At 50.1% G+C, this 16,630-nt stretch overlaps 1 protein-coding gene and 1 long non-coding RNA gene across 2 annotated transcripts in view; one reads left to right on the top strand and one right to left on the bottom strand.

The window, feature by feature from the left end:
• The first annotated feature begins 9 nt into the window (after positions 1-9).
• LOC142055988 (uncharacterized) lies at positions 10-980 on the top strand. The gene is made up of 2 exons (XR_012660151.1): positions 10-129; positions 762-980. It is a non-coding gene; the product is annotated as an uncharacterized LOC142055988 (long non-coding RNA).
• Positions 981-8,107: 7,127 nt separating this feature from the next.
• ALPK1 (alpha kinase 1) overlaps positions 8,108-16,630 on the bottom strand; it is a 49,809-nt gene continuing 41,286 nt past the window's right edge. The window contains exons 11-14 of the mRNA XM_075090071.1: positions 15,716-15,869; positions 14,474-14,636; positions 11,869-12,055; positions 8,108-11,244 (exon numbers count right to left, since the gene is read on the bottom strand). Of these exons, the coding sequence (XP_074946172.1) occupies positions 11,048-11,244; positions 11,869-12,055; positions 14,474-14,636; positions 15,716-15,869 (701 nt within the window). The 3' untranslated portion in view covers positions 8,108-11,047. The remainder of the gene's footprint in view (positions 11,245-11,868; positions 12,056-14,473; positions 14,637-15,715; positions 15,870-16,630) is intronic.

The following is a 16,630-nucleotide window of genomic DNA, read 5'->3' as shown; positions in this document are numbered from 1 at the left end:
GACCCCTTTTAATGATTAAACTCCAGGAATGCCAAAAAGAAGGCTAGCGCCTCGCGCGCCCTCTCCGTCTTTTCTGGTCGTGTCTCATTGTCCTTCCCGGTTTCTCTCCCGCTTTTAAGAGGCGTTGGAGTAGGTACCTTCGGCTCTTCAAAAGGCCGGGGTGGATGGGCCGCGCTTCTGCTCGCTCGCTGGCGAGCCACGCGGGAGCGGGAGCGGGAGGGCCGTCTCGGGTGGCTCGGCACCGGGATGCTCCCTCCAACGGTCCTCGGGGAGAGGCGCTGCTTCTTGCCAGGTTCATCATCCTGGAGGTATTTCCTTCCATCCCAGGTATAAACCCTGGGAGCAGGAGCGTCCCCTGTCCCGCCGGGGCTGCGGCAACCGGAGCCACCCTGCAAAAAAGCACACGTAGGGTTGGAGGATGAAGGGGAGGGTTTTTTTTTCCTGCGGGGTTTGCGGTGGGAGCCACGCCAGCCGAACCGTCCCTGCTCCCCGGGCAGGGCTGCCGGCACGGCTGGAGATGCCCTCGAAGGAGACGGGCCCGAGCCGGGGAAGGCGGGGAGGGGGAGGCAGGGCAGCGCTGGCAAAGGATGGGCCGGAGGGGCTGGATTTGTTACCCAACCCATCCACCCGCATCCCCATTTTTCTTTCGAATGCGGCCAGAAGAGTTTATTTCCTTCTGTCTTCCCTTTAAACTTCACTTTATTTCCCTCTTTCCTTCCCCCCCCCCCCCCCCCCCCTTTTACTTCCCTCTTTTCTCTCAGAAGACTGATTTTTGGAGGCGATGGGAGGTCCCAGCCCCGACCGGAGCTGTGGTTCCCCAGAGCATCGGGGAAATCAGCCCGTGGCTCCAGAAGCAATTAGAGCGATCCTGGAAGTGGACCGGGGGATGCAGGGTGGGAAAGCACCTCTTCGGATGAAGAGGAAAACCTGGGGGTGGTTTCCATGGCAGCACCTTGCCCTAATAACACGTGTTTATGATCCTTCTGTGTATTGTATTTTGGCATAAAAGCTCCTCTGCGCCGTCGGAGCTGGAGGGGCAGCTCTATGGCCCCCGAGGGGGTTTACAGCCCTCCTTGGCATAAGAATAGCGACGAGAAGCCAAACTAGTGCCGGTGTGACAGCAGCCGCACCCCCAAGGGCTTGCGCTCGCTCGCTTTCATGTCAGACATAAATCTTTCGACGGGTCGCCACGACTAAAAAGAGCGTCCCCGACACAGCCCTCGTCTGGCTGGCGGATTTGCAGCGCAGCTTTCGCCCTCCCAGCGAGGCGAACAGCTCCGAGCCAAGGCAGAGGGCTGGCCTTCGGGGCTCGGGCCGCTCGCCGCTCAGCCCCTGGGCGCTCCCCGAGGTTCAAAACGAAGGTTGAAGCCCTGCTAGGACTGTAGATTCAATTTAGGGAGCTTTTAGGTAAATGGGAAGATGTTTAGGCTCAGCATTTAGGTATAGCTAAAACCCCAAATTTCCTAAAGCCTTATTCAGGTGCCTCAGGTTGGGGTTCAGGGCCTGCTGCTCCCCCGGCTTTACTGATTACCTGGATTTATTATCACAGGGGTACTTGGGTTTCATGACAGTGAAAAAAAGTCACGCCCTTACGCTGGGAAACAACTCGATGAGGGTTCACCTGCTACGGGGCACCCTATGGTGCACTCTAATGGCTTTGTTATTGAAATGTATGTGACATTAAGTAATTAAGCACACGCTGGCTGTTTTTTTTTTAACACGGGATACATTAGTTATCGCATAATGTTGTTTTAATTGAAAGAACCAATCATCCGGGGTATTAAACGGTTACCTCTTTCCCTATTTCCGTAAGAGAACAGGCATGCAGCTTGAAGAAATGTAATGACAGCCCACCCCAAAATATTTGTCAAATACATTTTTATATATGAAAGGGCGTGTGTTTCGCAGCGGATGAAAAGCAGGAGCCCACGCGATCTTTGGGTTCCCTCCGCCTTGGGGCAGGCGTTTCGCTGACCGTCTCCAGCCTGGCAGAGCTCTGCCTCCGTCCCCTCTCCCACATCCCTCCTTTCCACTGCCGAGAGGGCAGGTTTTGCCTTTCGTTGGCGCTTCAGGCTGGAGACGGTCCACGGGGCACACCTTCCCGCAGCCTCGCCTCGGGCTCCGGCTTTCCCCACGGGCTGGGTGGGATTTTTTGCATATCACTACTTTCTCCTTGGGGACTCGGCCTCTCACTGGTTTCGTTTGCTTCCTTTTTCTATAGGGAGGGTTAGCCCTCGTATTCCGGGCTCCTACTCCTCCGATCAGAATTTCATAGCCTCTTCTCCCTGAATTAATGCCGTGAAATACACTGAGAGCTTTTAGGCTGATCTCTCCCCCAGAAATCACCTTTTCATTTCTATGATGTTTGAGAAGTATTTGAGAGCAGCTGCTGGGGGAAAGTCCGTCACCCACCAGCTCAGCCCCATCGCTGCCGAGCTCCTCCAGCCTCCGAGCATCCTGTCACCCACACTGGCCCTCTCTAGTCTGCTTCTACCATCTGCAGGTCCCACGTCCGCAGCTGCCTCGCAGAGCCCCGACCGACGCAGGGGGAAGGAGAAGGGGGGGGGGGGGGGGTTTCCACACCTGTGGGAGGGGGTTTTGGTACCCCGGGGGCTTGGGGGGGCTGGCGATGGGGCTGCGCACCGGGGAGGGGACCGGCACCCCAGGGGCACAAGCCACGAGCAGCAGCTGCTGCTCTGGCCAAGGGGTGAGGGGAGGCCCCAGGGGGCCAGGAGCCCCCCGGGGAGGGGGATGCTGGCCGTCCTGCCTGGAGGGGTGCAGGTGGCCAGGGGGTGTCTGGTTTTGTGCCCGCCTTACTCTCCTTGCGATGCTCTCATGGGGCAAGACACGGCACGCGTCCTCTGGGCACCGGAGGACGTGGGTGGCAGGAGAAGGAGGTGGTGGGAAGGGGCATGTGGGTGGGTGTATGTGGTGGGCAAGGAAGGGTCCCGGGGGTGGGAGTGAGCCTGGCCTTGCCGAAAGGGCCGCGCATCGGCAGGGGATGCCGCTGCTCCCGGCGGTGCCGGCAGGAGCGCATCCGAGTCTCACACAGCCATAACCTCAGCCCCGAGGGGCTCAGCTGCCGTGGGAGCCTGGCAAAGCGCTCGTCCCAGTTTAATTTAGGGAAACGACCGCAACCAGACCCCAGGCCCCAGCCCTCCTAGACAATGGGAGCGCTTGGACCCCCCCGAGCTTTGCAGCCAGCTCCCTGGACCCCCCAGCTTTGCAGGAGAAAATCGGGGTGTTGCTTTGCCTGGCAACAGTAAAGCCCTCGCGACTTGCTGCCCACCCCCCCCACCCCAGGCTCGTCCCGCAAGCTGCTCCCTGCCTGGGGAGGGCATTTAGAGCATTCAGTGGGGATATCAACAGGCCGTCTGTTTCCCTCGGCCAAAGTAATCAGATAAACTCAGCGTGAAGGAATAAAAGTGAGCCAGGAGCAAGGCTAACGGTGACATGAAACTAAGCCGGTGTTTCTCGAGGCGGGCTGGAAAGCTTAGCGGGAAAGGCCGCCTCGGCGGCACGGGGCAGCTGCGCCCGGTGGCTCATCCAGGCTGGTCGATGGTGGAAAAGGGGCTGCTTCGCCTCAGCTTATCGTATCAGGAGGGAAACGAAGAAGCACGAGCTGCCCGAGCGGTAGCACGGGGAGCTGTGAGCCGAGGGTTTGCTCTTGCAGGCCGGCGTTCGGGATAAGGCACGCGCCCGGGGCCAACGTGAAATGGTAGCGCACGGTCTTGGGGGTCCCTGGGTTGCACGTAGGGTAAAGAGCCACCAGAGACTTTGCGGGGCTCTGCAGAGGCGAAGGGATGGGGTGGGTGGGTCGTAATTTATCCCTTGGGGAGTGAATTTACGCACCAAATCCTGCAAGGGCTTGAACTTCACAATATTTCGCCCTTATTATGTGTGGCTTTGGCCCATGCAACCCCCATTCCCATGCCATATGGGCAAAAAAAATTCCCAAGCACCCACACCCATCTTTTATATAGCCATCGTAGCGCTGCAGCCCACGTGCACGAACAGAAATCCTGGTGGGGTGGTTTTTTTTTTCTTTACCTGGTGAGGTTGGTGTCTTAATACGGTGCCATATCTTGCGTTTTAAAGTCTAAGACAGACTCTTTTGCTCTGACAAACCGACACGTTCAACTTAAGGATACATCCTGCCTTGAGCCCACGATGCTGCAATATTTGCGCAGGTCCAGCAAACCTCTGGCAACCTCCTCACCCCTGTGACTTCTTGCAGCAAATTCAGATTTCTGATTAAAAATGATCTTGCAGAGCTGAGATTTAAAATAAAGCCTTTAAAACTTGAGCGGAGAAAAAAAATATACATCTTGGGACCGCGGAATGAGAGAGCGTGCCCGTGCTGGAGGGTTGCTCGGTGCTTCGCAGCGGCCGGCAGCGTGCGGGGAGGGAATATGGACGGTGCTGGGGCGGCTGACACACAGCCATCCCCTTCCCCTCGCCTCCCTTCCCCCTCCTTTTATTAAAAAGAAGAGAGACTGGACCAAAGCTGATGGCATATTTACCTTCATGAGTTTTAAAAAAAGTTAATTACTGCTTGGAGCAAGTTGGTATGGCTGTCCTGAGCTGTCTTTTATTAGTAGTCGCCTTCATTAATTTCCCTCGCTGGATTTGCTGCTAATAGCTGCTTGGTCCTGGGCAGCACAAAGCAGCATCTGTGCCATTGAGCAGAAAAGCGGGAGTCAGGCAAAGGGGGGGGTGTTGCGAGGGGAGGGGGGGGGGGGGGGGGCGACGCCGTTTGCAAATCAACATCTATTAACGTGATGGCCTGCTCGGAGGGGACGGCAGCCCCGGTAGCCATCACGCCAGTTTGGGCTTCGCTTGGCTCTTAGCGAGGGAGGAAAGGCAGCTGCTGCCAGCTGCGGTTACCCTGCCCGTCATCGGCCGGGCTGCCCCAGCACCCTTGGGTGCTGGCTGCGCCGCCCCCACACCCCCTTGGTGGGGAGGGGGAGCGGGACACTGGCCCTGCCTCGACGGTGCCGCGGGGGCTCTGGTCCTGCGGTGCACGCTGCTTCGAGCAGAGGCGTTAAGCAGTTGCTAACAATAACCAAATTATTAATAACTCGGTATCTTTTGATGACAGATACGTTCCATCTTAAAAATAGCTCGGCAGAGACATTTTTCTGATGAAAGAATGGGATTAAGTTCTATCTGGAGGGTCGCCGTGGGCAGGTGGGGGGGGCCGGAGAAACCACGGGCTCACGCGAGCCGGGGCTGCGGAGGCCGACAGCCCCATCTGCTCCCGGCTCTGCGGAGGGATTGGGGAGATGATTTCATCCAAGCAGAAAAAAAGGATGGTGGTGGGCGCCGTTCCCGGGAGAGGGGCGAGAGCAGTGCTCTGCTGCCATGGGGCCGTCCCCAGGCTGCTGGCTTCCCTGCGGGGCTGGGGAAGGCACCCGGGGGCCGGCGCAGGCACTTCCCTCCAAGGCAGCAGGTGACAGCGGCAGTTATCGGGCGATACTTTGCTGCAAATATCCCCGTTCTGGTTATTTCAAGGGAGCGGGGGTTACAACAGTATGTCCCACCACCTGTAAATAGCGTGCTTTTCCCGACACGCCTGCGATGCCTCGCAATACAGCTGCCCATGTGCTTGGTTTGCTTGGTTTCCCTTCCCCTGGGGGCTCCCCCAGCATCGGCGGGGGCCCTCCAGCGCTCTGCCAGCCAGGGGGCCCGATGGGCTGGGAAAAATCCTGTGCTGGGTGCCAGTCCTGTGCCTGGAAGAGCAATTCCACCCCTGCTACCAATCCATACAGCAGGAAGGAGACGGCCGAGGCGGCTGGTGCTGCTGCGTTCAGCATCAGCGCTAAATTTTGCGAAGCAGAAGAGATTTGGCAGCACGGGCTGCCTTTCGGAGCTCGCTCACGTGAAGCTTTCCCCTCAGTACCCATGAATAGCTCTTTCTGGTAAAGGACCGATGCCTAAATCCAGCAGCTGGGCTCTCGGGGCAGCTGACGCCGGGTTTACGGCAGCGGGGACGTGCTGCCTCGCGTGCAGGGGCTGCCTCACAGCTGGAGGGGTCACCCCGCGCCCGCGCTCTGCCGTCCTTAATGGCCCAGGATGCTGCTGACTCGGAGGGAGAGGGACGGAGGCAGCCTGGCTCAGCCCCGTGTTGTCGGAATAATCGAGGGTCTCCCTTTTACGCTGCATCTTTTGTACGGGAAGTTCCCCAAGGTGCTTCATAGTGACGTTAAGCATTGGCAAAGGAGCGAGAAAAAACCATTCTACCCGTAGTTGATAGGCTTTGGTTGCATCAGCTTGTTCCCTCTCGGCATCAAATTTACTAACTTTCACGCGTGAGTACGCGACGCAGGCAAACAAGAGCTCTGCCTTTCACCTGGATACCCGCAGCAAGGTGAGCGGGAAACACCTCTTTGAGCAAATACCTTCCCTGAAGGACAGGAAAGCGTGTCGTCACCTTGACGAGAGCGCGACGTTCGCGTGCCTGACTTGCTGCGACGCTTACACGGGGTGTAAACTCAGGTCCCCGAGTTGGCTGCTTTAGCTGAGAGGGGGAAATGTTTCTTCAGACTTTACGTTCATGATAATATTTCGCTGTACCAGCACAACCCAGTTCTGCTCGTTTTGCAGAGCCCACAGGGTGACTGGCTCTTGGTGCTCGCGCTGAGCTCTTATGTTGGACTTTGGAGTGTGTTATAATTAAAAGATTAAAAGAAAGAAAAGAAAAAAAATATTCCCTGAGCCTTAGTTGGTCCAAAAGACTTTCTTCTGAAACCAGAGGAAAGAGCAGAACAGCAATTTCTTTAGTCACTAGCTCGAAGATGAAACTTCCAGCCAAAATATTAAATGCTCCATCATCACTCCGAGTCCATTTATTCGTACTTATTTCCCCCAATAATCACCTATTTACACCACAAATATGAACCAACAGTTTAAGTTCTGGGTGGTTTGGGGCACGCATGTGTCTAAGTCCTTCAGGCGATGAGGTTATAGCGCACGTTCCTCCAGGATTTCCAGCACCCAAGCCCTGCGCGAAGACAGAGCGCCTGCATTTGCGAAGGACTGACACCCCCGAGTTTGTGCCCAAGCCTGTAAGGCGTCAGACCAGCAGATGCTACGGGGTTAGAGAGGATCATGTCTGTTTTAACAGGGAACTGGACAAGCCGATACCTGATAGTAACTTTTAACTGTCAGTAGCCATAACTTTGGCTGACACGGTAAAAAGCAGGCTACAAACCAACAGAAGCAGCCAGCTGCCAAATACAAATATTCGGAAGAAATCAAAATACTAAAATTTCCCACAGATACATTTTAACATGCTCCTGAATAAATCTATTTTTTCCTTCCTTTGAACAAGAGGCGTAAGCTGGAAAAGGCATTACTTTCCAGGGGTCTCGAAACTGCATGTGCTGTTGCAGCAGACGTCGCGGGGCCGGCTGCTGGCAGCGTATTAGGACACTTTGTTCTGCAGAGATTGTCCGGGAGGTTTTGTTTTGCTTTTAATTGTCTCTATAGAGAAGGGAAAGCCTCTGCAGAGGGGCTTTAACACAGCATCTCCGCTGCCTATTAATTCCCGAGACCTCGCTAACTAGCTTTGTTTCCTCTTCAGAGCTGGGCGCTCTCTTTCGCCGGAGCACGAGGTACGCACGGCCTTCGTCGCTTGGTTAAAGCCAGCGTTTCCCTACCGCTGCAGACAAGGCCGTCCTTTATTGGCTGCAGAACAAGATAACAGACTTAATCTTCCCAGTAACACGTGAGTTTTCATGTATCACTTTAATCTGCGAAACACTGGGGCCGAGTGTACCGTCACATGCCGATTTTACTTTTCTATGAGCGAGTGACTCCCCGGCTCAATGATGGATTGTTTGCTCGCTTTTAACAACAGTCAAGATGGTGAATGCCCCGGGGTGATAGACAGTGTGCAATGGGAACGGCAGCAAATCTGATGGCCCAGTTCAAGTTCACCTGACAAAGCTGAAGCAGTCTGCAAGCAGCATTCGAGAAAGGATTATTCACACTAGCATTATATTTTTGAATGCATTTTTCTTCCTGCGCAGCTGCCCAGCTCCCCAGCACTGAAGGTTTATGCACCATAATAAAGAGATTTAATTTTTTTTCTTCTTCTTCTCTTGCTTCTCTCTCTTTACACCTAGCTCTAATCGGTCAGCGCAGTGATAAGGCATCTTTCCAAACAACTCGGCGCAAACATTACCTAGAAAACAATAGCGTCGCTAAAAAGCGGGAACAAAAGCCTAGAAATCTCTGCTGCCTGCAGAAACAAAAGCGGATGGTTTTGTTAAAGCTAGCCCTCTGTTGGGGACCCATCTTTTTGTGGAAGGTTGATGCTGCCTTCCCTTTCTTGCCACGAAAATCTTCCCAAAGAAACGATCCCAGCCTTTGAGCTCGGGGGCAGCGGGATGTCAGGGCTTTGGCAGGGGAGAATTGGAAATGAAGGCAGTTTTTCACTGCTGATGGAGCGGGGACGCTACCTACCATTTTTCAAGTTAAGAATAACGCACGTGGGAGCGCGCAGGCATACACGTATTCCAGAGGTGCTGGCACGGTCTTCGAAGAGTAAGATCAAGGTCTCGCGATACTTTCTTCTGGCTTCTTTTGAACAAAGCGTTAGCTCCAGTGCTGTGTGTTATTCCAGTCCTATGTGGCACGGTTAAGGGGAATATGTATAACTGTCGCTTGAACTTCCCCAGAAGCAGCTTTTCCGCCTGCCGTTTAGGCTAATAACACCAGGAAAGATGTGCTAGAAGAATATAAAGTGATCTTATCAGCTGCAACCTGTAGATGCAAAGATACGCCCTCTGCTTTTAATCAAAACCTGCAACGCATCCCTGACTGAGGCTGAAACAAGCGTCCTCCTGTAAGCCCATGCAGGTTGATCACCTCGGAGGGTTGATTTTTTTTTTTTTGCCCCAAGTTGACATTGGAAATGAAGGTTGAAGCCCACTCACACTGGCCAGGTACCTCATTAAAAGCCTGTCCGCAAGAGACTGAAAATAGGCAGTTGAAGTTTTAGGAGAAAAATGCATGCATCAGCATATCTGATTTGAAAACGCTTCTTTCAGCAAAGCCTGAATTTGGGTCATATTGCTAATGGTTTTTAATTTTTTTTTTTTAATATTTCAACCAGTCACTTTAGTTGGCTTAATTCAGCATTGTAGGGGTGCAGCATTTTGTGCAAGGAGCTGCCATCCCCTCTTATTTATGGCTGTTTTCTCTACAGCATATGTATATGTTATCCCACCACGCCAGCAAGTTCGACTCCTTTCGGCTCATCAGCCTGCGCGGGAAAAAAAAATGTAAGATTTCAGCTGTTCAGCTAGAATTCACAAAGTTGGGAGGGTATTGCTTTCCTCTGCGGGCTTCTGAAATTTACTGTGACAGAGTAACCCTATCCCTTGGGTCTCTCGGAGGTAGGTGAGTGGTTATCAGTATGAGAATTGCTGTAGGTGTCAAAGGAGGTCACATGAATGAATTGCAAGCCTTAGTTCAAAAAAAAAAAAAACCCAACACCACAAAAAAAACCCACAAAAGATTGTTTCATAGAAAGTAAAAGGCTGCAGCTGCCTCTAACCCAGGCAGGCGCTGCTGAAGCATGTGGCCAGCGTACATGCCACGGGCTGTTCAGTCCTGGTGTTAAAAATCAGGGGCTCTCTGAGTGGGCTCGAAAACAACCACAAACAATAAGAAAAATACCCCTAAAAGTGTTGGAGTCAAAGGAGTGAGTTGCAGCTGTTTGCATACATGACAGTAAAGTGCGTTCCCAGCACCGGGGGAGTTGTCAAGAAAATCCCCCACCGTGTCAGTCTTTGGCTGTATGAGGGGAATGGGGTGGGTGGATGCGGGTCTCCGTGTGGGCTGTTGGTAGGGGCAGCGTGTAAATATATGACTTAAGTATTATTGGACATCTGGTTTACTTTCATAAATGTATTTTCTGATACGTGCCACAAAAGCCAGCCAGGTGGAAGCTCCGCAGGCTGCACCTCCACCAGCACCGAGGCACAAAACCCCTCAGATGCGTCATCCTCGCTCCTGGCAGCAAATTACAAGTGTCCTTCTGTTGGGGACTCAGCTGAGAAAGGCACCGCTCCTCCCTGAACACCTTCCACCTTGCAGCAGCTCAGCGAGGCTGATGACAAGAGGCTCAAAAGGTATGGGGTGCTTTGCTTGCTGGCACTGAGGCCGCTTACTCTGTGCTTATTAGATGCTGGACTTCCCCAGAACTGCTCCTTTGTACAAGTGGCTACACTCATGTCCAGTGAGATTGTGGGAATTATTTATGGAATCGGTCACCAAGTCTGTAGTGCTCAGAGTCCCGTTATAGGCTGAAGAGAGGTGCTGTCCTTAAGTGAGAACCATTCTTCTCTTGGGAAAGTCTTCTGAGAGTTTGTTAAATGTAGCAGTCCTAAATTATGCATGTAAAGCGTCTCTTCGTTCAGGAACACTCTTTTTTCCTCGCAGAGCAGCAGAGTTTTCTTGGCTGCTACACTTAAAACCGTATTTCCACCTGTTTAGGTGGTGTGTGGTCACATATACACACACCTTGGAAAGAAACTTCATTTTTGAAGCAAACCAAAACATTACCATTTGTTCCCTGAAGTATTTATACAAGCTTTGAAAATTTTACAAACGGTTGAAATACAGCTCTCTGCTTCCGTCTCACTCCATCTCATATTCCATTTCCAAAGAGCAGATGGTGCCTCTTGCTCTTACTGGGTCTGAATTTGTCTGTAGAAGTTTCTACAGCCTTGTAAGTACACCTCTAGCTGAATTTGGGAGGCTGTTTTCTTACTCTTCTTAGGTTCTTCTGTTAATTCTTGCAGACGGCTGTAACAACGTGAGGTTCAGGTGGTACACAAGATGGTAACGTGGTATTACCAGCCTGAACGCGAAGACTAGAACTCGCTAAACTCGTGCAGGAAGTGACGGACCCAGCTCACACGGGCAGCGTCTCAGCGGCTCTGTTCTCACAAAGGCAATGTGCTCCTACAAGGTGAGTAGGATAAAATACCGTCCAGCTTACGGGTCACTCTTTGTGAGACTGTCTCGTGGGAGTCTACATTGGCAGCTCTACTGAGGGTCTTGTTAAAGAAAGGCAGCGACAGATTTCATTGCACTCCACGTGCTGATTATTGAAGAAATAGTAAATTCCCTTCTTGCCGAAGTTGGAGCATGAAACGTCTTTGCTATTCAGAGAATGAATCTGGGGGTCTGTGAGGTAGATCAGGCCTTTCCCGTTACCTGTCACCCAACCTGTGGAAGAAATGATACATCTCCGTATCAAACATCACAGCCCAATTTGGATGATCGTACTCAGGACTGTCTGCTTGGCACAGCCCACGTGCCGTTAACATCACTTCAATGGTTCCCAGTTTGAACCTACGTCAGCGAAAGCTGAACTTAAGAGGAACATAATGAAGATTTAATGAAATTAGTATCCCAAAGATACCTGTGTGCTAAAGGTTCAGTCTGAAAGGTTTTATCCTGGGCTCTTAACCAAAGAGCTCAATTCTCCATTAGCTGAAGAGGGGACCTTTTTTTAGGCTTGCCAATTTTAGGAAGGCAGAAGCGTGACAAAACCCGCTGCCTCTTTTAGTGCTTCTCCTTTAGATGGTTCCACAAGACACATCCTGCAGACTGGCTTTAGCCTAATTGGATGCAGATCACTCCATGGCCTGAAGCTGTGGCACACCTGGGAGCACGTAGCTTGCATGCTCTTGCTGTGATGCAGTGGAGAACAAGAGCACTACTCACGGCAAAAACATACCTGCACGTACCTCCCTCACTTTACGCCATTTAGAGACAGTACATCCTGCATATAGCTTGTTCCACAACACGAGAGGACACGCAAGAAGTGAAGTTCACTATAATACAGACCTTGCAGATCAACAACGACATCCGTTCCGTGGGAGAACTCGTAGCAGAAATGGCCATAGGCCAGACCGTACTCCGTGGCTTTGTACTCATTCTTCACTACCTTCGTGTTATTGGACAGCTTCACAAACTCCCCAAGGATGTAGGGCTCCACGCTGACACACCCTTTTATAGTTCTGTCTTCCAGTATCTGAAAAAGAGAGTGTTAATGACAGTCATGCAAGCAGAGATGTGAAAACAAGGATGCTAAAGCTCCTCTAAGTGAAGTCTTCTCCTCCTAGAGCTTTCCATCGTAAGATGGATGGAAAGAGTCTTCATGTTAACCCACCGCTGATTTAAAACACAGGCTGTTTACATGAGGAGCTCACCTTTAAGCAGTAGAGCAAAGGGTCGTACAAGATCCAACACAAAGCCAGCCTGACAGGGCAAACTCCACAAGCCAAAAATTCTAGAAGTATCTAGTTTGTCCAGAAAACAGGAAAATTTAAGGAGATTGTGTCTAAAGAATAAGCTAGAAAACTGAAAAGATTTGGGTAAACCTGCACCTGGTCCTTCTTCGGTGTGTAAGTAACCAGTGGGAGGGTTGGGGGTGTTTCTTTTAGTCATTTCTAGGTTCTGAGACTTGTAAGTACTGATGCCAGACTCTCATTAGGCCTTATTAGTGAGCGGCATAAAGCCAGATCCTAACAGAAACAGTAATAGGCATAGCATGGTATTGTATGCCTACTCATAATGAAACGATGAGTTCAGCGTTGTACTGTGGAGGGTAGCTCTCCAAATCTGAAATACAAGTCAAATGGGAAGTTAAGCATAGGAATAAAGACAATATCCTCTACTTTCCCACCAGGGGCTGGATGTCAGCTTCAACCTCAGAGCCAGGTCACCCAGAGGCAGCTCCTGCCTCTAACAATCAGGCAGGGTGCTGGCACAGCAGGGCCATTTGTCTCGCGGCTTTGCATGCCGTCCTCACAACCACCGTGCTGAAGAAAGAGGGCAGAGGCAAGAGCTGTTCTGGCTACAGTTACCTGAAACACACAAGGCTGGTATGATCCGTGTGTTAAGACTTGAGAGCGTGTCTAACAAAGCCTCCTCAAACTACACGGGTTCAGAACTGAGGGGGCAAACAAACATCTCCCACGATCAAAAGCGGCTGTTGCTTTGGTTGAGTGCTGGGTATTGCAGCAGCTGGGGGTTTTGTTTAAAGAGACTAACCCCAAAGTGCTTTTTCTCTAAAACTTGAGCTTCAATCTCCTTGTTTTTTCAACCCACTCAAGAGAGAGAGTATTTTTTGTGACTTTGCTGCCCCTTCCTCCCAGGTGCTCTCAGATAACTCCGCATCCCAGCCAGCTCTCAGCCACTTGGTTCTTGGGGCCCTCAGCAGCCCATCTCCGAGGCTGGACCGTTGGGACGGAGGGACAGAAATGTCCCCCAGTGAGAGGTGGCTGACGGATCCGTGGCCTCGCTGAAGCTCACGGCCCTGCCAATTCCACCAGCCTTCTTTCACCCATCCACATATGCTCAGGTGCAGGGAAAGATGTCCGTGGTTTAAAGGTATCCTATTCTGGGCTAAGAGGCCGTTATTGAAGAAAAGAGTTTTTTGTGGTAGCTATTTGAAGGACGACGGAGCTGCCAGTGTGATAGGGCCATGAAAAATGCCGGTCTTGCCAAGGGTTGAGGATTCTTATCGCCTCTGCAAAAGGCATGGGGTGCGGGCTCAGGGGAACACTGTACAATTCTGATCATCAATATTTAAGAATTAGTTAAGAATTCTAAGTAGAACAGGCTCAGGGCCTCATGGATGAACAGGGGAAGAGGCACCTGTATCTTGAGGTGACACTAAAACAAACCTGGCTTCCCTAGCCCAGACACAGGGGCTGTGAGGGGATGTTATTGCTGCTCCTTCCTTTTATGTAGGCCTCAAAGGCGGCAATAAATGCAAATAGACTATTTTTAGGTCAGAAAATAGCAGAAATTTTCCAGACATTAAGACAGCGGCTCTGGAACAATTTCTTACTGGAAGCAATGAAGGTTAGAGCACAGCTGCTTTTAAGACAGGGCTTAATGAGGATGAAAAGGGATTATGCAGTGTGGTTGCCTGTGGTGTCAGGGCACTGGACCTGATGAGTCACGAGAAAGTCCATTTCAGTCCTGTGTTCCTGAAATGCAGAAAAGGCCTCAAAGTTGTCCTGCAGCGAATAACCTTGTCTGCAGGAACCTCACTTGCTGCGTTCTAGTGAGGTTTAGACATTTTTGTGGCGCTCTAAGTGGGTCACTTTGCTGTTCAGATTTTATAACTACGCCTGAAAATAGATGTTCATGTGCTGTTAGATGATATAAAAGGCTGTGTAACTCCTGGGCTTCATTTATAAGTGAGTTTCTGACTTCTATCAGGATGTGACATCTTTTCTGCCAGCTCACCCATGAACTTGTAGCTCTGCGGGTAGGTGTCCTGTGTCCTGGAATGAGCAAATGCAGCTACCAGGTAAGATCACATGAATGACAGCATGTCATTGAGAGGTGGCTTAACTGCTACTACTTTAAAATTGAAAATGGCCTTAAGACACTCTCCCTATCAATTCCTTTATATTGCTAAGACGACAGTTCTTACCAGGAGTACTGCAGATGGAATATAAAAGATCTGGGTAGGGACCTTTTGCTCATACAGCCTTTTGTTGAATTCCGTCACGTAGTACTGCGCAGTCATTTGCCGTTCCACGTCACTGAAATGATGAAGTAGTCCTTTTTCTTCTTTATATTCTTTCCCAACGTACCTATGCGAAAAGAGAGGAGTGTTTGGCATAGCCAGATTTGCAGCAGACTGCGCTTGGGAAGCCCTCCTTGTGATACAGAAACATCACTACAAAGCAGAGCTTGGCTGTTCAGAAGCAAAGCCAGCTGTTGGTGATTCATTTAAAATGGCAGTGATTAAAGTTGTGGTTTTCTTCTCTTATAGCTCTTACAGGCATGAAATGCTGTAATGATCAATCGAATCCTAGGATGGGGGTTTCATAACACTGGAACGTTTGAAGTCAGCTCTTCTTAACTCTGAAGGGAGACCCGACTCAGAGGTACTTAAAATACTGTTCTTAACCAAAATAATTCATAAGCTACTTCTAACAACAATCCAAAATCTGAAACGAGCCATTAGCAGAGCTCTCCTGGTACAGGGGCCTTTATGAAGCAAATAGGTGATTTTAATCCTGCTTTCAAGAGCAGATGCATCCATTGCATAAACCTGCTGCTAAAATTCAAGAAAATAAACTGAAACACCTTTCTGCCTCTAGGTATTGCGAGATATATATATAATAAATCTACATTGCTAATTCTCTAATGCAAAGCTAGAGGGCAAAAAAAAAAAGGAAACAACATTTAAGCTCCCATGAGATTATCCCAGCACAGACAAAGGTGAAGTCAGGCCTAGAGGTTGCCATAAGTAAACAAACACTAACACAGCTGTAAGAAGACAACAGTGAAGTAGCTTTTTCTTCACAGAAATTAAAAAAATAGAGTGTTACATGGGGTGATGGGAAAGACTGCCAAAACCCCAAGAGATTTAGGGAAGCCATAAAACATTCTTGCTACAGAAAATCAATCAAAATCTAACCAAATGTAAACTAGGTTGAAACAGGCTAAAGAAACAACCTTCTCCCTCTGAGACTACGATTTCTGTAGTTGTCCAAGTACTCGTGTACCATCTTCTGAAAATACCTGGTAAAAGCTACTGTCTATCAAGGCACTGGACTAGCCCCATCACAGGTATAAGACTAACCTTACCAGACAGTTTACATTCATATTTACACAGAAGTAGCACTGATAAACATTTTGTTTCAGGAATTGGTTTGCTCAATACCTTCCCAGGATTTCTTCTTGGTGCAGGAAGTGGATCCAAAACGCACTTCTCTGTTTGCCTTCCTTTGCCACGTTCAGGTAGTCCCCAATGAATACAGCTGTTTCTTGGCCTGTCCAGAGGCCTGATTTCTTTGAGTATTTTAAAAGAAGAGCAGCTACAAAAAGAAAACACCATGAGTAGAACGGACAATTCCACAGGACTGCTCTAAGCCTGTGCTGAGGGATAAAAATCACCAGCAGCCAGGAGAAAAGGTAACCAGGCTCCTCTGAAAGCAAAGTACGGGGCTATAAGACGTATGCTAAGAGGTATCCAGGTGCAGAATTAGATATTTTACATTAAGGACAAAAAAAATTGCAGAACAGGCTTGAGACATGCAAGAGAGGATGAGCCTTAAGTGTGTTTTACTTAATAAACTCCATGAGGCAGCCTAGCATGGTGTTGCTCCTAGCTTCGGTATTTCTTAGGATATTGATCAAGTGTCTGCATATTAAGCTATGGCTGTTACTTATGACTAACTTAATAATCATTATCTTACACAGATTGCAGGGATGAAACGTGGAATCTAAATGGGTGACAAAACTAGAGACTCAAGTAATGGGGTAGAAAGGGCTTGATGAACTGGCACAGGGAGTTCAAGCAGCCTCAGTTACCTCTTGCACGAAGGGACTGAAGCAGGAGGGACTGAGCGGGCATGGAGATGGAGCCCATTTCCATGAAGCTGAGACTGATTTGCAAATGGGTAAGAAGGAATAGGAGAAAACTGTTCAAGGGAGTGTTTTTCTATTGCTAAAATTCTTATACAAGAACTGAAAAAAAACACCCCAAAATTAAGTCCTAATAAACAATGACTAGAACTTTGTGTTAAAAAGCCTGAGTGAGGACTGTTCTCTGGGGGAGTACCTGTTACTGCATGAA

The sequence above is a fragment of the Phalacrocorax aristotelis genome, chromosome 4 (genome assembly GCF_949628215.1).
Source record: "Phalacrocorax aristotelis chromosome 4, bGulAri2.1, whole genome shotgun sequence".
Taxonomy (NCBI): Eukaryota; Metazoa; Chordata; class Aves; order Suliformes; family Phalacrocoracidae; genus Phalacrocorax; species Phalacrocorax aristotelis.
This window is presented reverse-complemented; position numbering and strand designations above follow the sequence as displayed.